The sequence below is a fragment of the Pyrgilauda ruficollis genome, unplaced genomic scaffold, assembly GCF_017590135.1.
Source record: "Pyrgilauda ruficollis isolate IOZ18807 unplaced genomic scaffold, ASM1759013v1 scaffold58, whole genome shotgun sequence".
NCBI lineage: Eukaryota > Metazoa > Chordata > Aves > Passeriformes > Passeridae > Pyrgilauda > Pyrgilauda ruficollis.
This window is the reverse complement of record NW_024527488.1, coordinates 988653-1015575: the sequence shown is the minus strand read 5'-3', so window position 1 is coordinate 1015575 and position 26923 is coordinate 988653. Positions and strand designations below refer to the sequence as shown.

Here is a 26923-nt window from a genome sequence, read left to right as displayed (position 1 = left end):
CACAGTAGAAGCCAAGAACAAAGATTATGTTGAGTCCTGCTTGTGTTGGATGTGCCTCAGACTCCTCATGGGAGGATTTTAGTGGCAGATTAAGCAAAACCATCCTGCTGTTTTCCCAGTAAGTCAGGATCCCATGTGCAGGGGCAGGAAAATACATACACAGAACTTACAACAACAACAACAAAAAAAAACCAAAAAAAAAAAAAAAAAAAAAAAAAAAAAACAAAAAAAAAAAAGCTGCCAAGAACAGCAGTTCTCTAATTAGCTGGGATTAAAATGAAAGAAGCATTTACCAGATATGTTGATCAATGTGGTGTCTATCTTGCTGGTAGCTTTGCTCGCAGACTGACTCTCAAAAAAGGAGGAGCCTCCCGATCGCCTAATCCGTGACAGGCTGACTTTCACAAACTCCAGGTTGATGCTCAGGGAGTCCTTCCGGCCAGTGACTGAAGTTGGCTCCTCATCCACGTTCCCTAGAAGCAGGAAGGAAACATTTTCATCTTCTGTGATCCTTTCAAATCTGCAGTTCAGAAACCCATGCCACACTTGAATCATGTTCATACAAGCAAACAAAACCTTGTTCCATACCCAAGGCTCCCGATCCAGGGGTTAGCACAGTAACAGCTGATTTTTGTTTTCCAGCTCCGTAGGGATGGAACACATAGAGGGAGAAGTCAGACATGCAGGCAGTGAAGCTCAGGCCTGAAGAGCTGCTGCTGGAAGTCGTCAGATCTGACTGACTGCTGCTGTGCCTCGTCCTGCCCAGAGGGCTGCCGAGACCAGGCGAGGAACCTGCAGTCATTTTTATGGGGCAAAAATCAGATTTTTAAAGCATTTTCAAACATTAAATACTTAATATTAACGGCAGTATTAAACAGATCAAATACACTTCAAATTATCCCCTCTATCAGCAATATAGCTTAAATATTCTGAATCAGAATCAACATTTACACACATATTACCTGGTGCTCCAGATTTACCAGCTGAATTCTTTGAGCCACTCTGTGGAGTACTGCCACCAATGGACACACTTTCTGATGGGTATGTTGTGCCTAAAGTTTCCAGTTCTCCTCGGTTGGAAGAGAAAACAAGATCCAGGGAAGGCAACTTCAGCATACATTCAACTCTGGACACTGGCAAGCAGCTGAACTTGATTTGAGAGGGCTGGCAGGCAGAAAGAAAATAATGGATTCAGAAGGGACACTTGACTTTTTAATCTTTAAAAATCAAACTTAGAAGAATGGATTGCTTAAAAGACAGTGACTAAAGCAAGTTACTAGCATGAATGTTGAGTTAAAACCTCACCTGGACTCGTACATAAACCACTACATCTACAGGGAAGGAGGAATATGCTGATGTTGAGGATGACACCAAGGATGTTGTGGACTCTTCCAAGGGATCTTGTATATCGAACTGTCCCATGTCTTCATCCTGGGAGCTAACAGCTTTTAACAAGTACAAGAACTCATTAGAAAGTGGAATTTGAAGAGAAAAGCAGCTCAATACCAAAAGAGCACAGAGGGCCAGAACACAACTGTGCAACTGACCTGTGTAATTCCTTTCAATGGGTGTGATGGGAATGGTTTCAAGGGCTTTCTCCAGGAAGTCCAGGAGGCAGGGGCTGATCACCATCTCCTCTGGCAGTGACTGGAGCGCAACCCATGCGTAGAGTTTAGCAGTTTTCACTCCACCGCTTCCTTTCCCTTTGGCTGCAACATCGAGAAGATACATTTGCCTAAGGTAAGACCACTGAGCAGTAACTGATAAACATTGGAAGACACTTCATAACTTATCAAGCTGTGTCCTTTCATTTTCTCTATCACCTGAAGAGATCTAGATCACATCTGCTAGAAGCAATGAAGTAATTACGTTTTCACTTTGCAAAAATAACCATTAGTCTGTAAGGCTTAATTGTAGTAATTCCATCGCTGCTCATATTCTCAACCAAGCACTCTGTTGTCATTGTCAAGACCTCATTTTTTAGAAAATAGCACTGAAGGTAAACACAGACAGTTCTTCTCCAAATACCCAGTGCGAAGTAACCACAGCTGACTGGAAATGAAAGTGGTATTAGGAAAAATAAATGCACAAGTCTGGAAAGAATGTCAATTTAAATAGAGAAAATACATCAAAAAATTAAAACTGCAAACGGCAAGTCCTACTATATTTATGCAAAGAATGACTAAATATTCTAAAGCATAATTTTTGAAAGCTTGAAATTAGCCAGAGTATAAACTAATAAAAAGGTTACTGTCTTGTAAATTTGTGGAAGAGGAATCTTGAATCCATTCTCAAATATTAATATGCAGAGAAGATATTAGTACCAGCTCACTTACCGTCTCTATGCAATATAGCTATTAGAATGAATATACATCAATGGAGACAGATTTTAAATTCTCCAAGACAAATATAAAAATTAACTACTAAAACAGAGATTAAAAATCCTTTCACTTGCTAAAAAAAACAAAAAAACAAAAAAAAAAAAACAAGAAAACACTGATTTTTCATTCATTCTGTGCAAATTGTTCTGCCTCATGTCTCTGACTACATTGTCCTATCTTACTTTTACTGGAAACCAAAGACAATACGACAAGTTGGTCTCCATTCCAGAGGAAAAGTACTATTACAAATAAGTAGTATAAACAACAATAGGTGTGTTTCAAAACCATTCAGGACTAATAAATACTTACAGAAATAAAATGCATAAAGAAATAAAATAATTACAAGCCAATCTGTAGCCTGGGGGGGCATATATATTATTGTACAAGTGCAATTTCCACACCAATTGCAGAGCTTACAGACATTTAAGCGGCAAGACTCAGTACCTGGACATCATGTGGTAAGAATTCAAAGGCAAAGATTAGAAAGAAGATAGAGTAGAGAACAAAAGTGAAGAGAAGTAGCATAAACCACTACATAGCATCTAGTAATCATAAAGAGGATGGCCACCTAAAAGAGTAAGAGCTAATGGTTCAACAGCATGGAAATTGAGGAAGGTAGCCCCATTTCACTGTTCTCTCCCAGCATCTCTGGTGATTTTATAAGGCAAAGCCCACAAGCACAACTCCCAGTTGCTCATTTTGCTTGGTGATCCAGTTCTGATAAAACTTGATAAAACTTCTGATAAAACTTTTGGCTTTGTGTTTAAAGCAGTATTTAAATGCCAAAGGGGAGAACAGTGAATGTCTCAGAAATTGGAGATGCAATCTACATGCCTCTGGATCCAACATGATGTAACAAAAGTCTTCTGCTTGAAAACAGCAATCATTGGAGACACAACAAAACTTGTATTAGAACTCATCTTACTGCAAATCATGGCTATTTAAAGGCCTTCAATGGGTGAGATATTTACAGGTATTTACACTGCTTTCCAACATTCTTTTGTTAAATGAAAACTGGGAGAAGGCAGTGACAGCCCAACACTGGGATACAGTGACTATGACAAAAATATTACTGACATTGGTTCGGCAAACAACATCTGAAAATGCAGCTTTATGAACTGCATTCTTGCTTCTGGGGTCAGATTTCTGCAGCCAAAGTCAAGCCTGGATAAACATAGTCATCCAGGTAAGGTGCAGCCAGATCTAAAGGCAGTAGATTACACCAAGGGAAAATATATCCATGAAAGGTTCAGAAAGTTTGTCTATAAGTACCTGATGGGATGGGTGGGGGTTGGGGAGGAAGTAAGGTGTTAGTCTTGCTGTGGATAGTGCTAGAGAGAGGAGAAGATGTGGCAGTATCTTTCATACCATACAGCTTGGACTCTTTGGAAAGAGTGCGTGGCAAAGAGGATCCTCGAGAAGTGTTTGGCGATTCAGTCTTTAGAGTCTTGGAGTTGTAGTGCAGCTGGAAAGCAAAGCAAGATCAAGTTACTCCACATGAAGAACTCAATTTCTGTACAGCCATTTGGTATCACTCCTTCCCTCCAAAATTTATTTCTTTTCATTTTTTACAGAAATATCATTGTAAGATACATTACATTCCAATTCACATCCTATACACAAAAAGAACTGAAAACTTAGTACAAAAAAAAAAAGATAAACTAATAAACTATTAAAAAATTCAACAAAACACAGAGAAACAGAGGAAATTAATTATTTAGGAACACTAAAGCTTGTTTCTCTCTCTGTTACATCACATGCATCCTGTGCCACCTATGCACACAGCCTCCTTTCTGTCTTAATGTGTGGTGCAACTGCTCCACTACTAAACACAGGCTTACAGAAACTGGCATAAAAAATCAAAATACCTCTGAACCCAGGAGTTCACACCTCCTCCATGTGCACAGTAGACTACTACTGAGAACACAGAACATAAAAGTTGTAGAGAATGTTTAGTCATTCCTGAATTTGACTAAAAGCAACAGGCAGGACCTGAGGTATAACTGTTGTCCCTGAATCCAGCATGGAATACTGGACATGGACACACATAGTCCTTCCACATTGAAAGACTAGAAAAGCCAAGCTGTATCAAGTGAGGATTTATGACATTGCCTCAACAATTACATAGAGTTTTCATTCAGCAGTGACAGATTTTTCCCTGTTCTTACTCCATTACGATTTCAAATCACAAAATACAAGGACATTTTTGTTGAGACCTGTTCATGCTAGGACATAGAAACAATTATTAGAAAACCAAGGGAGTGTACAGTTTGACTGTGTTGGAAAGAAAACATTGTCACTGCCTCCCTGCTGAGTTATCCCTTCATTTTACCTTTACATCCACCCCAGGAATATAAAACACTGTTGTTTCCACATCACTGGATTTTGTCTGTAGAGATGATGGCACTTTCTTGCCAGCAAGTAAGTGAGTAGTAGATGCATAATTAGTTTGAAATTTCTTCTTTTTTGAAGGAGACTCTTGATCCAAACTCCTTGAACTCCGATCATAGCTCCTGAAATGAATACACTCATGTTATTGAAGTCATTTCCTGTGCCAGAACAATTGCAACTTATGTTATTAAGCAGTTATAATTACCAAAAAAAGTGCTGGTAAAAGTGCATTTCTTACCTTCGCAAACTGATGTCATCGTGCTCTTGCTGGAGCATTGTGGGATGCAGCACACACTTCCCACAATCAATTTCAACCCTGATATCAAGCTCAAAGTCAATGTTTCTCTCCGTGGTGGTGCCAGTGACACTCCTGTTGGTGGGTGTTGTTGGCCAGCGCTCGGTGAACAGCTGGTGCACAGCAGCAAAGCCCGTGGCTTTCTTGCGAGAGGTGCTCCTGCACAGGCACAGGTGGGGGGCAGCAATCAGCAGGATATTTACCTCAGCAGGGGCTACAAGGCATTCCCAAACTATGTCCACACTGTACTTATGTCCACTGGTCTTATAAAAACATTTTGGGAAAAGGCCTTATCTGATATGCAGCAATAGTAGTACAAAAACTGAAGCTTTCCTAAAATTCTCAATCAAAAAAGGAACAAAAATATATATACACAATAGATTTCAGATTTTTAAGTATCCACATTTTCACATCCAGTTTATGGAACTACACCCTCTTCTGTGCCTCAAGAAAACTCACTTTCCAAGTTTTCTTATTCTGTTCCAAGACCTGAAATTTGTAACAGTTACCTTCTTTTCCAATCAGGATCCCTCCTTCCCACACAATCACCTCTAGTGAACACCTCACCTGCCTTTCACACACACACTTGACTGTATTCAGTACTTCATCAGCAACAGAATTTGTAGTTTTAAATTCAATATTTCAAGATTGAGAGTACTGAAAGTATATTCAGGTATCTTCTTCATTTCTGTGTTGTTCCTAAGGACCGTTACTTACGGTGGTTTCCTATAAAAATAGGTCCTCTCCCTTTCATGGTCATCCTCCTTCTCCGAGTCCTCACTGCTGGAGGATAAGCTGTCATCCCGGCGTCCTTCTTCAGGCTGGAAGGGAATGCCGGGTGAGAAGACAACTGGAGTTTTGGGTGAACCAAATACCGAGCATGAGCCTTCACTAGTAGATGAGTAATGGGAGGGACCATCAATAGTTACGGACAAAAGGTCCATTTCTGTCTCCTCTGGAAACTGATTGTGAAAAGACAAAAAGATAGTAAATTTCCACAGATTTGATTTCCACAGAGAATGCAGTAGATAGATCTGGAAATAAAGAAGCAGGCCTGCTATGAGAAACTCTCACTTCTGAGTTCCTCATAACATGGAGAGAGCAGGTAAAAGAATCGCAAGAGGGATTATGAAAAAGAAGGGAATGGAAGGTAATGAAAGCTTGGTGGGGAGACGTTTGCCATTGCCTAGTGATTGAGCTCAGCCTGGTAGACAAAGACTCATCATGCTCTTACCAGTTTAGAAGAAAAGGAAACATTTCATTAAAATTTAAGAACTATTTTGAAAGAAAAGGACAGAAAGCAGCCCAAGTGCCCATGACTTGCAGGAAGCGTTAGTGAGGGCACGCAGGGCACTAGACAGAATGTACAGCACTGCCCCAGGCATCCCAGCCCGAGCACAGAACCAAATGGCCTAAAGGAGCCTCCTGCTTCTCCCAGAAATCATGCCACAAGCCATTTTCCAACATTAAATTCTTAAAATGCCGGTGAAAAGCATCTACAAGTCTTGAACACCAGCACTTCCTATGCAGTGTCACTGCAATGTGACTGTGTCACTCTGTAAGTGTACCCAGTGTTGTCTGCAAATTCAAATTAGAGCTCTGCTGAACAACTGGCATGATATCAGCAAAACACAGTTTTAAAAAAATATTCAACATTTGATACCTCTAAGTGATGAATAGTTTTTTGGTATGCCAACAAAACCTAAGCTAACTGGGCTTTTACATAACAACGATAGGCAGGGTAGCTTTTAAATGTGAACATATTTAAATATGCAAAGCACATTCCCATGTGTCATTTCCACCATTCTCTCAGAAATAGGAATTTATTTCCTGGGAGCATAAGGAGAGTCAGAAGGGAGAAAAAGTACATTACTGTCTCTTCAGTTTGGGGTTTTTTTTTGGTTTGCTTATTTAGTTTTGCCTTTCCTGATTTGTTTTGAGTTTTGGGTTTGCTTGATTAATTCTTTTTTTTAGAAAAATACTATTTTCCCTAAATATGTTTTTGAAAGCAGTTAAAAATTTTGCCTTGTTCTTGGGATATTAAGTTTTGGAACATTCCCTACTTACTGTTATTTGAAAATGTCTTATTCCACATTAAATACAAGAATTTAAACAGAAATAAGAGTGTGAGAAGTCGTCCTCCCACCTGGTAATTATTTTGTACCAGTGTTGACTGCCGTCACATTGGAACACAATGTAACAGGTGAAGGCACACACTAAAATCATCCTCGAAGGCACATTTCAAGGCTAGACTTGGGTCACTTGACATCAGCCTTGCTCAGCCTTTAAGCAAAAAGCCAGTAATTCATTTTAAAAGAAGCTTTACATCTACATAAGGGTGTAGAAGCACTTTGATTGTTCTTCGTCAACAATAAATCACATTCCTCTACTTAGTTTATGTATTTAAATATTTTCAAGCTCGATATACATTCTGTTTAGCTGAGTGCAAAAGAGATGAAATATTGAAAAGCAGCTCCCTATGAGATAAATTAGTCCTCTGGCAAAGAATACTTGTTTCTGCTCAGAAATACCTGAAAATACCCTTCCCCTGGACAGCTGGATTGTTGTGCAATCCCCAAAGCTGTTTGATTCAACTTAACAGAAATGAAAAAAATATAGAAATTAAAATAATTACAATAATCTCAGCCATGCAAAATAAACATTTTAAACATGAGAAAATATAGCAAAAAAAAAGGAGAAAAAAAAACCCAAACCAATTCAACAATCCATTTCAAACACTGAGAAGGATACACCTGTAGAGCTACAGCCAACTAATACCCATTTCCAAAAGCCTAAATATATTCAAACACAAAAAAATCCTAGGTGATTTTTTGCACACCTCTGACAAAAATTCCAAGCAAATTACTACTGTGTGAGCCTTAGAAACAAATCAAGCCATTTTAAAATATTTTTCTCTCATGAGTCAATTAATTTCTGTGCCAAGAAATGAAAATACATCTAACAACATAAGTCCATCTTGCAAAAACATATCTGTAATTTGAGGCAAAGCAGACACAATTCAGGTTTGCCTGGATATAATTATCTCATGAACTGGTGACCAAATGGCAGAGGAAACACAATTATATGGCATATAAAGTAATTCTTACAGAATCTTGTATGTTGAAGGTTACTCTTGGCCCAGGGGACGCAGCATCCACACGGATATCTGGGAGGTCTTCACTGTCTCCCAGTCGAGAGCTGCAAGCAAAACAAAACCAAAACAGCTTCTTGAGTTGTACCACTCCAAGTACAACAAGGATTGTAGGGTCATGCAAACATTTACCGACACAAATACAAGGTTACACTTATCATTTTTTAAGGGACGAATATATAAAATCATAATTGAAGCACTTGGGTACGTGAAAAGGAAGGAGGGTGAGAAGAAAAGAGAAAGAAGCTGCACAGGACTTGGCCAGTACTCTATCTCTGCTAATTTCTCTATGCAAGCTTTTCAATCCTGAGCCAACATGCAGAAATTACAGAAAAGTAAGCTATTTGTAATCTGCTACATGGGACAATTATTCACACAGAAAAAAGCATCTCCCTTTCTTCTTGTCATTACAACAGCCCTTTTAAAAGGCAGATGATTGCAAATCAGATGTAGAAAACAAGATTATTACACTACACCATTTTTCCTTACATATATTTCTTCAATATGTTTTGAAAACAGGATTCTGTAGAAAACCCCAAGTTGCTGTAGAAGTAAAATCTTCCCAGAGGTTTCAGAAAAATGAGAAATAATGCTTTTTAGAACATGCCTGCCTTGCAAAATTACCGCTTCCTATCCAGTTCCACCACAAACAACTGCTGCCTGTGGTAAAAGGACTCTTGAGAAAAAAGTCCAACTTTTCCCCTGTTCCATGAGCTGCTGTGGCTATCACAGATCCCAGATTCCCAGAGGCTCACCTTGTTCTGTCCATTCTCTTCAGAGGTGGCCTCCCTGATGCCGAAATGCTCTTCGATCGGCTGTAGCTGGGTTTGTAGCTCAGACCCCACTTGTCCTTCAAGGAGGCAGCCTAAACCAGAAATAATATGGAAATGCAGCAACTGAGAACACAGAGAAAAACACTGGCAAGGTAAAATGCTAATGTACGTGGGAGTGCCAGCAAAGTAAAAGGGTTTTTGGGACATAAACACTCAAAACAACCTAATCCTGCTCACCCTCATGCTGGATCTACGGAGCTTTTTGCGGACGTCCCTGCGGATGTCGTTCACAGCCACTGACTCCAGCTGCTGATAGCGCTGAATTTCTTGGTTTATGGTCCCTTCACTTGCACCTAATTTCCTGGAGGTAAAGCATGGCTGAGTTACCTTACAGATATTATTTCCACGACTTCAAAAAACTGTGTTGTAAGAATGCTTTATCTGGGAATTATCCCATTTTCTCTTTTGTCCCAATACTTATGACCATATGGCTATATGGCTATATGTGCCAAATATAGCCACAGAAGTACGAAAACAAACATTTAACCTAAATTCCTGATTTCATTTAAAATATCCCTCTGAATGGTGACAGCAATTTCATTTTAAGTACAAACAGTAAAATGCATATCCCTTTTCATTATTTAACACATAACTACCAACCTCTGTATTCCCATCACAGACAGATCCATTTATATTAAGTCTGTCTTGGGGAAAAGGGGGGAAAAAGCCCAAACAAGCCCAACAAACCATATTTGAAAATACTATTAATAAAACACACAGAATGTCAGATGAAATTCAGAAAATCTGAAATAAGTTTTTCTTAAGGGTTTTCTCAAGTACAGTATAAGAAAGTTTTCAAGTTTTATCTTGAAAACATAATGTACAAGATGCAAAAAAAAAGTCAATTTAAATATTTTTCTTCTTCCTAAGCTTATTACAGTTTCAAAGTAATACATTTTGCTAAAGTAATCAGCATAATAAATCAAGATGGAAGTATGATTTTGAATCAATAGGAAGAGGATTATATATCAGTCATTAAAATGCAGAGTCAGAAAAATACAGACTAATCTGACACTTATGGAACAACCCGAGAGATTTGAGAGAGTACTTGCATATATAGCCTTTGCTTTTGGAACCCTTTTATTTTCAAATAAAACCAACGATTTGCACTTAACCCTAACAGTGCCACAAGATGTATGATACAAATATGAAGCAAACCCCACTTACTTTAGGTCATCAATGACTTTTGCTTGCTCGTTGAGCTCTCTAATATCAACCAAACGCTTCATAAATTTCCTTCCTCGCTGTTCTCCAGTTTGGATACTGGAAGCTCCCTGCCGCCGGTGATCAACGATCTCCTGTTCAAAATGAACGTTTCATTAATGTCCTCATGAAAAATTGGACAGCAGTACATTCTGAACAGCAGGCAAAGTGAATTTCACACCTTCAGATTTGGACTAGTGCATGCAAAAGAATCAATTCGTGTGAATAGGTAGCTGATTGGATTTTTTCCAGTGATCCAAAGCCCATCATTCAGTTAGACACACTGTAACTACTACATACATGTCCCCATGAGCAGGATCTGCCTGCTTTCATATGTGCTCTGCTAGGCTGGAGCAAATCCCGCTTCGCTGAGCCCAAGAGATATTCTACAGGAACAGAGTATCGGTGTGTTGGGGGGCTCAAACCCAGCAGGTGATTTACAATCCGCTGCCCAAATGTGAGCTTGCGTGCATCTCCACCCAAGGAACCTCCACCTGATTTCTGAACAACAAACAGGAGCATTAGTGTGCTGGGATAATGTTTCCTCTGTCAGCAGGCTAGAGACATTAAGGAAGAGCTGTTAAAATGGTTTTGTAGAAAACCAAAAAGCAAGGTCAGCAGCATATTGAGTAGAAGTAGGTTTTTAAAATTTTTTTTCACATTAGTAACTTACTCTCCTGTGAAGAAAACCTAGAAGAAAGCCACAGCTTTTACAGTTCAGGTACCTGAGGTTAGGTGCTGCGTCCCCTCCATGTTTTCAAATCCAGATCGTTATTTCCACATAACACCAGTAGAAATATGATCTGCAATTTGTTGCCTTTGAAATATGGAGTTAGAAAACACAAACACAAACGTTTCTGATTTGCAACGAGACCTGCATGAGCTATAAAGACTTGCATGCTGGACTCAAGATTAAGACCTTTCCATTTGACAGAAGACTTTTTCCAATTAGTAGCACTTATTTTGGTGGATTCACTTACTGCATGTATAGTGGGAGACATGGTGTCAACTTCATCCTCATCTGAAAGGTCAGCTATGTTCACAGAGTTGAGGTCAGCAATGTCATCAATATCTTCCTCTCCTGTCAATGTTGTGAGGGTGTTGCCCAAAGCATTCAGTCTTTTCCCAATGTTTGGATCCATGTGGACATCAATACCACACATCTTCCACAACACATTCAGTGTCCAGGTTCCAGCACTACTACTTTCTGTGTTAAAAGAAATAAATCAGTTTAAATAGTTTTTCCTCTTTTAAAAAATCCCCCATAGTGGATTACCTATCCATTAGCCAAAACAGTGGTTTTCAGTTACACAGAACTGCCTTTTCTGCCCATTCTGAGAAAAACACATCCCACAACTGAAATGCTTTATGAAAATACTTCCCAGTATTTCTTTAACAACTGATATAACATAGGCAGACCTAATGAACATACATTCCCTTCAGAGCAAGTAAAGAGCATCTCAAGCTTCAGCTGATACAAATGCAGGCAAGTACACTATTTCAAAACAGAATTTCTAACAGCAAGAAACATAAAGCACGTCATTCTGCATGTACAAATGCTGACCTATTTATTCAAGTCTTGAACAATGATGCTGGAAGATATATTATATGTGTTGTGTGCCTAGTGAATATCTTGTCTGCCCAGGATTTTTCTGAGTGCCATTTTTCAACATCAAAATACAGACCCTTGCTCTAAGCACGACAACACAAGATACTGGTTTTCTTTCTAGATGGAAGTATGACAAATACAGAGACTGACAGCTATTTCTGAATGTTCTAGAGAAGGTCCAGACTACTTAGACTGGGCAGAGAGGGAATTTAGGAAAAAGAGAAGCCTTTTCTGGGAGAGGAAAGAGAGGGATGGCAGCTCAGGGTGCAAAGCCTCATCATGAGGAAGATTGAGCAATTCTTAGGACAGGAAGCAATGTTGACTGTTATGGCAACCCTTACTGACTCTTCTCCAACCAATTAAATTAAAACACAGTTAAAGGACTTCAATTTCATATTCTGTGAATTTTTTTTTTTATGTAGGAATTGATTTATTAAAACAAGCACATTACCTGCTGCAGCTTGGCCTGTTGTCCTAGAGCACACTTCATAGGTACCATCTGGCACAACACCTACATGAAGCACACAAAGCAAGTCACTGATTAGGCAGCCAGTAAAAGCAGCTTTAGAGCAGCCCTTCCCAATCCCACCCTCAGTCTCCTGCCTGCCACAATTAAATAATGACAGGAGTTCTAGTTTTATTTCCCATCGAAGGACTTCTCATTTAGTAAAGTGAACCTACTAGATAACATACAAAATTCTACATATGTATTTTGTATAAATATACATATGTATTGAATCAACTTCAAAACCCATAAAAATTTTAGAATGCTCACATTACAAAAAATATTCTATATTAGACTATTAAAATCTTACTGGGATCTTATGTAATTGTGTAATAGCAATGCATCCAACTCTGACAATATCTCTCAGGCAGAGCTTAAATTATTACAATGATATATAAAGCAGAAAAGTTCATTAATAAAGGAAAACAACAACAACAAAGGAATATAACCTTTTGGATCCATATTATTTTGCTTTCAAAAGGCCAAAGTATTTTCTTGAGGTTTTTTGGGAAAGCTCAGCTGTTTTTCAAGTCAATGGGAAAGGCAAAAGTGGATTTATATCTGAAATACACTTGTCCAGTATGAAATCACCCACACTTACATGCATTCATGACTAGATCTCCTCTTATTTCTGGTTTCCAGTCATCCCAACTTGTCTCAAAGCCATCAGCAAAGCGGATGCAGAAGTTTTTAAAATGACCTTTGCTAACTAAAGACTCCGAGGAGCAGGCAGTGATGAGTGTGCTTTCAATAGTCAGGACCAAAGCAGAGCCAGTGTCGAGATCTGCAGAATGGTTAGACTGGAAAATAAAATCACAGGGAGAACTTACTGGTCAATGCAATGTCAAAGTCATTAAATTTACTAAATGCCATTTATCTTTCCCTATTAACTGACTCCCTACTCGTATCTCCTTGTATTTTTTCTTCTCTGCAGAGAGTTTCAAAAGCATCACCTCTGCCCATACTATGCCTTGCATTGCTGTCTCCTAAATTCAACATCTACATTATAAATTTATTAGGGCAGTGGGAGTCAAGCTCATCTGGAAAAGGAACAAAAATCCCTATTTGATCAAGGGCTATAATCCATATGGCCCCATGACCACAGAACACAAGCCAAGGATCAATTCTTTTCTCCAAGAAAGATGACACCTGACTTGACAGAACAATGACAAAAAGTAGCTTTAATTTTTATGTGATTTTTTTTGGTGTTTGTTTTGATGTGTACAATTGTGTGCAATCCTAAGTGTACAGATTGACTGATTAATTTCTAGCTCTGTATATGTACATCTATAATTATGTTTCCCTGTTAAAAAGCCCACTTATTTCCTTTTATAAACTAGACCTTTTTTGAAGCTTCTATCACCTGGTTCTTGCATATGTACACCACACACAGACTGGTGTTTTAACAGACTTCCAGTAGTCAGGCTTTTGCTTACCTGGGGTGTGTTTGTGATGGGCAGGCAAATTCCTAAGTCATTGACAGTCAGCTGAAGGAACAGGGTCCCAAAAGCCTGTGCAGAGGTTTGCTGGATTCCAGGCAGCATATCCACCACTTCTTTTGTGGCCATATGAATATCTTTATGCAAAGCCATTCTCTGTTCATTCCAGTTGTCATACGCTGCCTTGTAGTTCAGCCAGAATAGCACAGCTTAATGAGGAAACCAAAAATGCTTTATTGAAATCAACACCTTGAAAAAAATAATGTACATTCACTAAATAAATGCTTTTTGTTCTCCCTTTTTACAGCTCCTCCATTACTTGAAGTCAGAGGGGGTAGAACAATGTATAACACGTTCAGGGTGCAGCAATCAGGCTTGTGCTTCGAAGGACAAGATGGAAAACCTGATCACTTACCATCAAAGTTAATACATTAAAATACAGAAAGTCCTGCTGTTGTCAGCTTTATTCACCTGTGAGGATTTACAACAGCAACTTTCTCCAAACCATCTGAAAACTAATCACCTCAACATGTGGAATTTTTGATGTTTGATGACAGATTTATCAATCTGTTGGCACGGAGGAGATCTCCCAAATTTTTCAGCTGCTTAACATGCAATACATTGAATCTTGAATAATCAAGATTTTTGAGAAAAAAATCTTTTCCTCAGTATGAACACAAACTTATAGCAATTGTTTCTACAATACCTCTGTCAAAGGCCACGGGCTGGGCAAAAACAATGGGTCTGTTCAGAGTAATGAGCACAGCTTCCCTGTCTGATGAGCCACTGATTTCCTCTCGGAGAGCATTTCTTAATCCAATTCTTGTCTTGAAATAGGCAACTTGATGGAAGTCTGAGCCAGCTTCTTCATAAACCTTAAAACATTCCAAAAAATGGGAAGAGGTAGGGGTTTGCAGCAGGGAAGAGTTCAGGGATGGGGAGGGGGAAGAAAAAAACCCCCAAATTATTGCATTTGACAAAATATAAAATTAAAACAAGTTGCGTCCTTTCCTCTTTTTCTCCTCTAGCCAAAGACCCTTTGAGGATCTTCAGTATTCTTGCATTAAGGTGTGATCACAGCATTATTTTCTTTATTTTTCATAAATTGTTAACTAACGTAGCTATTTATATATCCAGATCCTCTACTGTGACAGCTGATTTATATGTCCTAAGATTTCTCTGTCTGTTTGTTTCTAGGCATCACAAAACACTTTCATATCCTAGAACAAGTGATTCCAGGTAACGGCAGGTTTGAAAGAGTACAGGAGGTACAACTGTCAAACCAAGACAGACAAATAGGTCAAAATGTAGGTCTAGCAAAGTTTGGATTTCCTCTGATCTTCTTATTTCATTCAAATATTCTAAAAAATTACATTAATATCAACAAAAGTTTTGAGTTTGACTCAGTAGAAAGGCTATTACTGTTCTAAAGGGCTAAGAAGTTCTAAGATATTAATAATATGGGGAAAAAACCCCAGAAAAAAACAGCACTGCAACAACCTCTTGGCTTGATTATGTAATTTCTTAATCACACATTATTAAGAACATTACATGCAAAGATTTTGAGCACTAACCTGATGTTTAACAATCTGTCCCAGTGCCAGATTCAAATCCACCTGGCATTTTCCAAACAGTTTGAGGTAGCTGCTACTTCCAGGCATTGCTTTGGTTTGCAGTCTGTTGGAGAGCTCAAGTTCTATCAAGCCTGTTTCAAACCTCACAGCACGCATCGAGGGAGTTGTAGCTGTCACCTGAATTCCCTAATGGATAAGGAAGGCACCAAGTTAGGAGCACCTGGTTCAGAGACATGATGAGAATGGAAAAAAAACAAACCCACTACTGTTTTGTCATCATAAGATTACCTTAAACTGCAGGCTCAAGGAGTAAAGAAGAATTTTTGGTTTATCTCCATCTGTTGTGCCATCATGTTCATTCCAAAGGGGTATTGGCTGCTCCCCTCCTGTACACATTAAATATGCAGTCACAGTTTCATCACAGAAAACATTTTAAAACCAATGCATATAAAAAGGTGACCATGAATTAAGCCTCTTTTAAACAGTCACCAGTTGAAGGTTTATAAAAACAAGTGAGGATTGGAGACATCAGCACAGATTCAGCTTCTGACATACAATTAATATCTCTCCACTAAGAATGAAGGAACAGAGACATGTTACCCCCTCCTGGGAATCTTTCCTCAGGAAGTCTCAAAGCCTGTAAGTAGTGACACCTACTTCTCAAAAAAATGTTATTTGTCTCCTGCACCAATGTATCTCCTAGTTATCTGACAATACAAGTTTAATACTTGACCAAATACTATGCAAATCCCATGAAAATGAGGAATTCAAATTATATCAGTATTTTTCCATGAGAGGAGGAAAGAGTATTCTGCAATTATTTTATTTTTGGGTGTACTTCCTCATCCTGGCACATTTCATTCCAAGTTATATACCCTTGAAGAAGCAATCTGGTTTTAATTCTCCTTGATATTTATCTACATTCCAACTTAGTTCATAGGAAGGGCTTGCTGCTGGAAAAGGCCAAGCCATTAATTCTCTCCAAATATGCCAATTGATCTAGTTACAGTTATTTGGTGGTAAGGACAAGCAGTTGAATCATGGATTCAAAAAAACCCCAAACAACAATAAATTTTAATCACTCCATTTTGTATCTGGATAATTTTCTTTTAATCAACACTGCCTTCAATTTCCAGATGCAATTATTACAGACTGCTCTGTTCATTAACTAGCTCTCAATCTGTGCAACTTCACCTTCAGTAATTGGTACTTACAGTTTTTATATAAGGATAACATGCAAACAATACTTTAGTGCAACATAAACAGTAATTAGAAAAAAATACTGCAGCACATCACACTAATTGGTGTTTTCAAGCCATTAAAAAAATTACTCTGCTCCAAGCCAGAGGGACCAAGCCAATTTCTGCCCCTATCGTTCTACACTGAACATCCAGACCCATGGATTGTTGACCTGACCACGTCCCTGCTGAACTACCCCAGTATGGAAGCCAACAGTCACATTTCAAAAATCATCAGGCTGCTAACGTGCAATACAAATTTACAGTCTGGAAAAGCAGAGAACCAGCACTGGTAATAAATTCCTCACATAAAAACGCAGTGGAGATTGAAAGGCAGGCTCTAAAAAATGCTGTAAAAGCTAATACACGTTTCCTGGTTCAGCACTGTATGCTCCACCACAAAAAAAATGTTCTAACAGAATAATGACAGCTGTCAGAAGATTTATTCATTCCCTAAGCATTTTCTTACTACCCAAAACTAATATATTTTGGCTGGAGCAAATATCAGGGTATTTCTTGTTAGCCTTCAGGGAATTTGGCATTTTCCATTTTCTCTACTGCATTTTCTAACTGCCTCAAGGGCACATCATGTGGACCTGCACCATTCTTTTATTGCATTTGTATACCTGAATATATATACACACACACACACACAGAGGGACATGAAAGGAGGTAGATGTACACACAGACACTCTTTTTACTTAGTTACTACTTTTTATTCTTTCTTTCCTCATGATGTTTCCAGCTATAGATGAATCTTACTAAACTAAAAATTAGCCTTTTAGGATAACTCAAAAAAAATGTTCAAATCAAACCAAGTGAACACACAAAGTATCCCAGCCAAACATAGCCTAGCGAGACATAGAGGCTGATCCCCAGAATGCCAAACAATCCTGCTTCCCAATAAAAGTCCTGCTTATGATAGACCTAGAATAACTTCCAGAGCCTCTGTTATCATTTCCAAGTCCAGTTCTGCTTCCTGCTGCTGCTTACAGTGCTAGAGGTGAAATGAGGGTGTCTGTGAAATTAATGAGCTGATCCTGAGAGCTACATGGCAATGTTGCCATCAAACAAGGTCTGAGGATCTTACTTAAAGCAGCTTTTAAGTGTTCTGCTTACCTGAAACCTTCTGTATGACCTCGTTTACTTCCTTCATGAACACTTTTTGCACAAATACTAAATGGTTTAAAAGGTCAGTCGTGAGATTATGTTCAAAGGAGCCAACCTGTGGAAATGGAACATTTGAGAACAAACCTTAGTTTTGAAAACAGTGGATTTTTAGGTTTTTTTGGGGTTTTTTTAAGCTGGAAACATGAGTCTTCTCAATTACAAACATGCCAGACTATTTTTCTGACTAGGAAATTAGTAGGAATGCCCTGCTTTTTCTTTTAAGCAGCATCCCTTTTCTCTCTGGAAAAATTAACTATGGAAATTGGAACACAAGTAGAATTTATGAATAGAACACTCTGTGTTGAACAGAACATTTTATATCATTAAGGTTCTATGTTATGTCATTATTCCACTTATGGAGCTGTCTAATCACAAAAAACAAACCAGCTATAAAACAATAAAAAAATCTTCCAGTTTTTCACTATTTGGATTCAACCTGTAAACCTGAGAGTTCTGGAGGAGGCAGATTGTTTAAACAAAATGTGAAGATGCACAGACAGAATCGTAACAGAAGGGAAGTAAGTTATCAAAGATGCCTGCAGCCTTCAAGAGCTACCTCAGCCACACAGCGCAGGTAGTTGCCCTGCAGGTAGTAGCCTTGCTTGGCAGGGAGCTCATCGATGCTCCAGATCTGGTCAGAGTAAGTGTCGTGCTCTTCCATGACATATTTCCCTGACATGGTGACAGGAGGCAGGTTGAGACTGGCCGAAGGAGGAATGGTTGACATGTCAGTGGCAGAAACTTTTGAAGTGAAGCGCAGTCTGTGGTTTGGAAGCTCAAAATTAAATCTGGTTTGGGCACCTGTAAAATGAAGGCGGGGAAAGAAAAGGTATGAACTGGCAAAAGAATCTCTTATTTATCCTTAAATTTAAGAACAGTTTTGGAACAATGAAAAAAAATTTTAAATGGTTAAAATGTTACTGGAGTTCACAGACCCAAAGAACTATAAATATCTATCCATATAATTGTCTTAATTTCTAAAGAAAACAAAGATTCCACAGTAATAAGGGGGAAGTCATGCAAACCACCTCAAGAGTACTGAGGCCGTACTATTCTCAAGTAGCATTACAAATTAAAATTTAATTAAGCAAAGATCATACACTTATTTCAGCAGTTAGAGGGAAGCTTCCTGGTAGGATGCTATATATGAATGTATACATGTCTTCATGTGCTCCTGCATTCTGCCTCTGGGAATTATCTATAACGACCACAGTGAAAATTCTCCATATGGGCCCACCTGGCTGAAGCCCATGTTAAAAAAAAAAGCTGATGGCAACAGATTCGTAGCTCTAGCTATAACTCAACAGAAACACCAGGTGCTTTTGGATGCTTAAAAGCAGTAATGTTTTTAAAGCTCCAGAGAACTGTCACCTGTCATTCCATGACTCCTCATTCTTCCCATCTTGTATTCCGCCTTCAGGGAGGGCAGGAGCGCTGCTCCGATAGCAATCCCATCTATCATGGCACTGAACTTCAGCACTATGGGCTTCTTTTCCAAGCCTTCTGGCAGCTGGGGGAACTCATTTGTTTCAACTGGCGTTTGATTGATGCTCGTTGGAGTCTTCTCAGAGGGCAGAGGAGTGGCCACATCTTCTTTGGCTGGCTGGGGCCTGTGGACCGAGACAAAGAGCAGGAAACCCTTCCTGTTAATCTGCCACAGACACCTGAGGTAACAAAACCCTGGCAGGAGGAGGGGTTTGGGAGCACTCACGCGGTGGAGGGCTGGCGGATGAGGTCGGAGATCTGCTTGGAGAGCTGGTGGGAGCTGCGCACCATCATGCTGTGCAGCGTGGCCGGGTGCTGCGGGATGTTGATGCTGATGGCGCCCACCTTCACCACGGCCGCGTTGTTGGTTTTCAGCCCCCTCTGGGCGCTGTACAGGGCCTGGGATTTGGCAATGCTGCACTTCACCACGGTTCTGACAGCAAAAGGGAACAGCAGTCATTTGCACGCCCTTCCAGTTGCACCTTACACTGAGTTTTTAATGTTAGCTGAATTTTGAAGTAGTACTGTTTGTCAACTACACCCACCTCCCTTTTCTTCCACTTTACACACAGATGCACTACATGCCACAAACAACTACGCTACACTTAAGGGAACTACACATCATGCATGGCAAAAAATATCTATTCAAAACTGCTATCCTTGCTCAAAGTAAGGTCATTTCAGTGCATACACACCAGGGTGCACATAGACAGACAAATTTGCACACAGAGAAACAAAAAAAGAGCCTTCCATTTCAACTCCTGTTCAGGAATAATATTGAATCATCCTTTTGGTAAAAAGTCAAATCTGAGTTTTGCATCCAAGTAGATCGTTGGAGGAAATACTTAACAGTAAATACACAGCATGTGATGGATGAATTTGTGAATTATACTGATGTTTAGTTCAAACATATTATTCCAAAATACATCATCTAAACTTGATTTTAATGTTGAGGAGCATACGGTTCACAATGGTTACCCAAGATAAAAAAATGTGACTGCACTAAGATGACAGTTTTTGATGTCATAACAGAATTTTGGCATAGCAGAATTCACTACACTCCTATTACAAATACATTGGGTAACACATTGATGTTTCTATGGTCAATTCCTGGAGGGTTACCCAATGGAAGTATATTATGCAGCCAACACAGAATTACAGCCTTAAAGAGAAGGAATGTAGTTGTCAAGATGCAATACATCAGCTAAAACGGCTGAAAAATAGACCATAAAATTGCAAAATTCAATGCAAGTCTCTCAAATACTGTATTTCAAGGGGTCAAACACTTTTTGTATCATATTTAAACTGCTTATAGACAGTTTGGTCTCATGGTGGAAGATACGATATTCTATGAACTCTACTCTCTAAGTAATGTTTCTTCTTATTGTTATGTTAAAATGTCAGCAAGCCCAAAGCAACCCGGATGTGGAAATCCAAACTAAACCAAAAAAAAGACATCACCCTTCCGCTTACAATCAAGAAATACACAGCACTGTAAGGCAACCACTGGCCTATCAACAGCAAATTAATTGACTGAAGTTCAAGGAACTCTCAGATTTTCACAGCTATGCAAGAGATGCAAGTGACCTAAAGCAGTTCAGAATTAATATTTTAGGGCAGACCATCAAGTAAAAATTACTTCAAAATACGTGATGAAGGAGGAAACAATTCACAACAATATTCAGAAAAAAACATTATACAAAGAAATATTACTTAAAGCCAGAATTGCTTTAATCCACCTCTTTAAAAGAAAAACATCATTATTTTTCTTGATGTTTGCTCATTTCCCACTCTCTTCCTGCTACCACTCTGACTCAACTGTTGTGCAGCCAATCAAGAACACACTTCCATCGCCATCTATAACACAAAATACTACTGCATTCAAACAATTTTAAACATTTCCTTAATTAAAAATATATTACACCAGTATAGCTGTTGCACAAGAAAAAAGCTCAGCAAAATTAACTGTGTTTTTCTCCATATTTCATGCAACAAATTAATTTCACTGCTGCTTGCCTACAAAAAAACTATTTCCATGACAAGAATGAAATGGGAACAACTGTCTGGCTATCCATTTATTATTAAAGATCTGCAGTTTGCTCAACTGCAGTGATATGCCTGTAACACATCTGGTTGTAGCTCATTAAAATAATTAATGATTATTTCAGTTATATACTGGTAATGCTTCCAGAAAGAATTCTGTATTCTCACATCAAGACCATAAATGATCACTCTCCAGACAAATTTGTGACAAGAAGTCTTTGTCCCACTACAGAACCTACTACAAGGCCAGTACTCAACAGATTTTTGGGAATGTTGCAACAAGTATGTGCGGGGAGGGGGGATGTCAGCAGGAGGCCTGTAACACACAGGAGCTACTGCACCGAGTCGGCCGAAAACTCAGGCAGCAGCAGATACCTGAGGTGTAAGTAAAGGGATCCTTGCCTTAATTTCAGCCATAAGGAACTGGAACTTTCTAAGCCAGAGGCTGCATCATGTTCATGACTCACCACCAGACCTATCCAATCCTTTTAATCATTTATACTTTTGTTGACCACATCATATGGCAGCCAATTCAACAACTCAGTGATGCACTGGTTTAATGCTGCTACCAGACAAAAAGGAACACAAATCCCAATATTTTCCCTACATCACTTGCAGTTTTTCAGTCCATCATCTCTCCTTCCTATAGAGCTATAAGGACATTTTAAATTTAATCCTGCATTACCAGAACACTGAATAAACAGACACAGAGAGGAAACCTGCACCCACACACACAGATCTTCAGTATGCCTGGGAATTAAACCAGCACACAGGGAAACAAAGACAAAAAGGAATGGCCCTGTTCATGACACCACAACTATCATTCCAAGCACAGTAGTTTCAAAGCAAATCTCACCTCTGTGTTCCCTTACATTTATCATCAGTATTTCAGCTCATTAACCTAAGTACAGAAGCAGATCTAAAGAACTTAAAGGCCAGTGAAACCATTCTAACATTACATCAGTCAGTGCAGTGTAATAGCAGTCCCTAAAACTATATTGCTAAGATTGACAAGGGCTTTTTTGGGCAGTATTAGCAGGCTTCATTAAAAAAGACTTATCTAGGTAATACTAGATGGTGAACCAAGATGTATTCAAGCAACAACTGCCTCCACAATCACACACAGTAGGAAAGCAGCCACTATCTACACAACACAGTGTTAATTGCAAGACTATTAAACATAATAATATGACATACAGAAACTCTTGTTTGGCTGTGCTTGTAGGAGATGTAGGAAAATCCTCCAGTCTACAGATGAAGATTGAAGAGAAAGCAAGAAAAACAAAAACAAAGCAAATAAAGAATAAACAGTCATGCAAAATTAGTCAGTTAATTACTTGTAACCCACAATATGACATTTATTTTCAAAATTAACAAGGTGAAGGTTTTGGTTTTGCTCATGTTTGTTTTTTGCTCTTCTTGTTTTTAAGATTTATCATTATTTCCACCCTTTCCTTTTGTACCCTCCCTATATGTAAAACAAGCATGAAGAGCTTCAGTCACCTTCATGACTGTCAGATTGGAACTTTTATTTAACCCCCTGAAACAAACTTACTGGAAGCAATTTAGCCGAGGAAATGATAACATTCTGTAGGTTTTAACTTATATGTAACATCCTCCAAACTACCCAGGAATTAAAAGGAGAGAGAAACTCAAGTGACATTGTTTAGCCCCATTCTACAAGAGTCCTGTTCTAAGACCAGTACACATACTGAGGGTTACCCAGCTAACACCCAATTGTGTGAGGGTGATCTGTGCTACCAAGAATTGTGGTTCAGCTCATTCTGCAACTCAAACAGAAAGAGATGCAGCTGGGAACAAATTAAAATAATGCATGGCCTTTTTGAGTCTGTGAACCTGGCAGAAATAAAAAAGCCAGAAAAATGTGGATGCTGAGCAAGAGATTCATTATGTTCATGCATAAGAAGTGGTTCTCTTCCTCTCCCCTGCCATGTTGTGTCAATTACATAAAAGCTGGAGAAGGGATATTAGAACTGTAAAACTAACATGAGAGAACAAAGAATGATGCATCATGAGTGTTGAAAAATATATCTATTAAAGAAAGACTATAACTCTTAAACAGGAATAATTAGCATCAGTAGATTAACTACTCCCTACAAATCTCATATGGTTTCAACCTACAAGTTTCTAAAAGGAATTAGAAGCATAAGAGAAAGAACAAAACTCATACCACTTCTATGAACTTGAATAATTTTAAATTGTGAGACCTCCTACTTACTGGATATTTGGAGTAATTCCCTCCAGCAAAACAATATTGACACCTCCTATGTGAGCAGTGGCACATGTCTCAGTCATCTTTTGGTGTAGCACATCTTTAGGAAAAAAAATATATTTAACAGCATTTCAGTCAGTACAATACTTCAGGTATGCTTACTGCTTTTTAAAATATTGCAGCAGGAAAAAAAGCTGAAAAATTACAGCTTTAACAGTCAGAATAAGTGATGTCAGGTATAAATTGTGACAAGAAAGCTTTTGAAAATGAGTGACTGTCTTCTAAGAGAATTTCCTCCATGGCACTTTCTGAAAAGCTTGCATCCTTCTATAATCCTTCAGCCTCCTAGTAATAATTTTTTAAAAGCATTCGTTGAATATAATTATATTACACACACACACACACACACTGCACATACACATGTAAAGCTGCCATGAATTGAAGTATAGAGCATGCTTTTACATCCCACCTTTCATTTTCTCCTTCAGGGTGAAGCTGCCATGGATCCTCTTCAGCTCTGATTCCATGGTGAGGCCACCAATGTCAGCCTCCAGGTGGGTTCTGTTCACCATCCCTATCCCAAAGACGATGAGGGTCACGTGCTGCGGCTCCGAGGTCACCAGGCTGCGCTTCCGCCCGTTGTCCTGCTCGTTCTCAAACACCACCCTGCAGGCAGGCTCCGTGGGGCTTCGGACACCTGCAGAAACACCAGCACTTATTCAAGGCTTCATTTGTAATAAATCCTTGGCATATCCCATTTATATTTGTATTTCAAACTGAGGATCACACATCTTTCACGTCAAGAAAACTCTTCAGGAAAATTGTCTGTGCCTTGCTCACTCCACCCCAATAACACTGCACCTGAACTGAATCCAAGACACAATGAAGACAGTAATCAGTGATGTGGTTTCATTATTATTCATTGATATGCTCTTATGAACCTTATATAAATATTTGTAATAATCTGATTTTATTGTTATACCAGAAAAATGCCCTGAGAGTTTCCAACTGTCCTGTTTATTTTTCGATCATTCCACAGGCAAAGGTTCTTATAATTCTGTTTTGGATGAACAAATTGTCCTTTTCAACATTCAGGAGGCTAAAAACAATTCAAGAAAATTTACATTTTGTGTAGATATTGTAACTGTGGATATGATATTCTATGCATGAAAGACACTGGTATCTGTTCAATACATTCTGACACTTTGTCAAAAGTTGTTTGTTCTTTAGTAAAAAGAAGTCCAAGGAAAATATGGCAATAGAGCAACTATACCAACCCCAGCATATTCACAGCAAATAAGTTCAGCAACAAAGAGAATGATGCTAAGTCAGCTCTCAGACTTACTCTGCTGTGTTGAAATACATTGGAAATAGCAAAAATCACATCAGATCTCAAAGTTTAAGTGAAAATATGGCCCAAACACTTGTAATCTTCATGGGACTTGACCAAAATCACTATTTCACCTTTCCTTCTCTCACAGCAAGATTCACAGATTTTTTTTTTCCTGTCAGTCATTCTCAAGGCAGAGATGAATTCCCTCAGGATGGCTTATGTACATGCTTGCATATTTTCACAGAATGATAATATACAGCATTTTCAGTACCCCCTTGAACACACAACAGTACCTCACGAGGAACAAACACAATCCACACTATGCAATTAGTGAGAAAAGTTAAGCTTTCCTTTTGTACATCATCTTGGTGAACTAATCAAAAGCTCACCTCTGTCCTCACCACTTTCCCCTCTGATCCAAGTTAGATGGGGTGGGCAGCTGACAAAAAACACCTGATGAGCAAGCTTTAGAACCACCATTTAAGCAAAAGCACACAGTTGGTTATTTGGGTTCATGAACCACTTTACCTGTTGGCCCAAAGGTTTCAGAAGACTTTTCTAAGATGCCGGTGGGATCAGAAATGAGTGAATAGAAGTTCAGTAGCTTATACATATTTTGCCAGCACTCCGCAGAGGGCTCGCTCTGTTCCGACACGGTAATGGAGTCGGAGTCATCCATATGGATTGTCACGTGGTCAACCACATCTTTGGAGCCTTTCCTGGACACTTTGGATGTCCTTCGCTCCGACCTCCCCAGGGAATTCTTGTTGCGAGCCTCCTTCTTGTTGTTGTCATTGTTTGCTCTCTTGTTCTTGGTGTTGTTCACCCTGGTGCCCCCGTTGAGGCTGCCCCGGGAGCTGCGGCTGAAATCCGAGGAGCGGAAGTCCCGGTGCTTGCGGGTTTTGAAGGTGGGGGTTGGGGAGGCCGAGCCAGCCGTGTACCTGCTCAGTTTGATGTCTGTCTGTGTGGCCTTGATGTCGTCAATCATGGTGCTGAACTGGTGGATGAGGCGTACCAGGGCCATGTCCACGTGCTGGCTGATGGACTGGCAGGAAATGGTGAAGTTGCAGTGGAAGGTGTTGTAATAGCGCTTGTTCAAGTCGTGGAAGGAAAGGGCGTTGGTGGAGTTGTGAGGTGTGCACATGGATTTCTCCATCACCACAGCGCTAATGCTGAAAGTCTCCAACATCAAAGCTGGTTTGAATTCCAGAGGAGGAAGATTGACAGCTCCTTGCCTAAGGAAAGGAAAGGTAAAAGTTACTACTGTGCTGCTTTTTATGAGAGTGTCAAATACCTTTTTTACACAGCTTACATCTAATTTATTGAACCCAGACTTTTATTTCCCTTAGGATATCACCTTTTTACCACAGTTCTAAATATAATAAAATGAACTTTTACAGTTTCATACTGTGTGCTACTAACATAGAAATCATCCAGTTCTATGAAACCTAGCTTGGCATGCAACAATTACATTATATCCTAAAGCTTTGCCCAGAATTGGTGTGGGGGAAGATTCAGCATTTTCACAAAAAGTCACGTCATTATTATTTACAGGATTAATTACTAAACACTATTTCAGAGCCACTCAAATTCTCCCCCACTATTATTCCCACCAGCTCTTCCCTTTCCCCAATCTTCAATTTTCAAAAGCAGCTGAGATTCAAACAGTTACAATTCCCAAATCATTCCATAGGAAGATTAAAAAAATATTTTAACAGGAAGACAAAATGAAAGATTAGAAGAATAAAGGGCTGCTCCTTATCCTGTGAAAGTGCTTTGGAAATCTGTCACCACATGAAAAGCTTAATTTCTGTTCTTTAGCCAATACACGCATGTTTAAACCTCTTATCATACCTTCGGGCTCGCTTGCTCTTCCTCTCCTTTGCTGTGTCTGAATCAACAATATCTGCTCTGAGGCAGTCCAGAGTTCCTGAGAAAGAGAGGTACTCTCCAAAGTACATCCTGTAGCACAGAGGCATCGCATCCTGCGACTGAATCCCCGTGTAACTTAGCAGAGGTTTGAAAACAACCTACAAAACA

At 39.1% G+C, this 26923-nt stretch overlaps 1 protein-coding gene across 9 annotated transcripts in view; it reads right to left on the bottom strand.

The window, feature by feature from the left end:
- The window catches only part of KIAA1109 (KIAA1109 ortholog), an 86822-nt gene that overhangs the window by 6584 nt on the left and 53315 nt on the right, over nucleotides 1-26923 (bottom strand). For 4 of the 9 annotated variants that reach the window (XM_041482252.1, XM_041482254.1, XM_041482255.1 and 1 more), the window contains exons 45-74: nucleotides 26738-26913; nucleotides 25412-26118; nucleotides 24020-24247; nucleotides 23557-23650; nucleotides 22515-22565; nucleotides 19501-19707; nucleotides 19161-19399; nucleotides 18346-18590; nucleotides 17739-17844; nucleotides 15670-15767; nucleotides 15382-15567; nucleotides 14514-14682; nucleotides 13805-14016; nucleotides 12970-13168; nucleotides 12315-12374; nucleotides 11235-11461; nucleotides 10219-10349; nucleotides 9229-9352; nucleotides 8974-9083; nucleotides 8175-8265; nucleotides 7599-7661; nucleotides 5785-6029; nucleotides 5011-5226; nucleotides 4714-4894; nucleotides 3654-3846; nucleotides 1548-1709; nucleotides 1306-1445; nucleotides 963-1164; nucleotides 589-792; nucleotides 294-473 (exon numbers count right to left, since the gene is read on the bottom strand). In XM_041482252.1, coding sequence (XP_041338186.1) covers nucleotides 294-473; nucleotides 589-792; nucleotides 963-1164; nucleotides 1306-1445; nucleotides 1548-1709; nucleotides 3654-3846; nucleotides 4714-4894; nucleotides 5011-5226; nucleotides 5785-6029; nucleotides 7599-7661; nucleotides 8175-8265; nucleotides 8974-9083; nucleotides 9229-9352; nucleotides 10219-10349; nucleotides 11235-11461; nucleotides 12315-12374; nucleotides 12970-13168; nucleotides 13805-14016; nucleotides 14514-14682; nucleotides 15382-15567; nucleotides 15670-15767; nucleotides 17739-17844; nucleotides 18346-18590; nucleotides 19161-19399; nucleotides 19501-19707; nucleotides 22515-22565; nucleotides 23557-23650; nucleotides 24020-24247; nucleotides 25412-26118; nucleotides 26738-26913 — 5446 coding nt within the window. The remainder of the gene's footprint in view (nucleotides 1-293; nucleotides 474-588; nucleotides 793-962; nucleotides 1165-1305; nucleotides 1446-1547; nucleotides 1710-3653; nucleotides 3847-4713; nucleotides 4895-5010; nucleotides 5227-5784; nucleotides 6030-7598; nucleotides 7662-8174; nucleotides 8266-8973; nucleotides 9084-9228; nucleotides 9353-10218; nucleotides 10350-11234; nucleotides 11462-12314; nucleotides 12375-12969; nucleotides 13169-13804; nucleotides 14017-14513; nucleotides 14683-15381; nucleotides 15568-15669; nucleotides 15768-17738; nucleotides 17845-18345; nucleotides 18591-19160; nucleotides 19400-19500; nucleotides 19708-22514; nucleotides 22566-23556; nucleotides 23651-24019; nucleotides 24248-25411; nucleotides 26119-26737; nucleotides 26914-26923) is intronic. The other 5 variants (XM_041482257.1, XM_041482258.1, XM_041482259.1 and 2 more) reach the window with 4 other exon arrangements.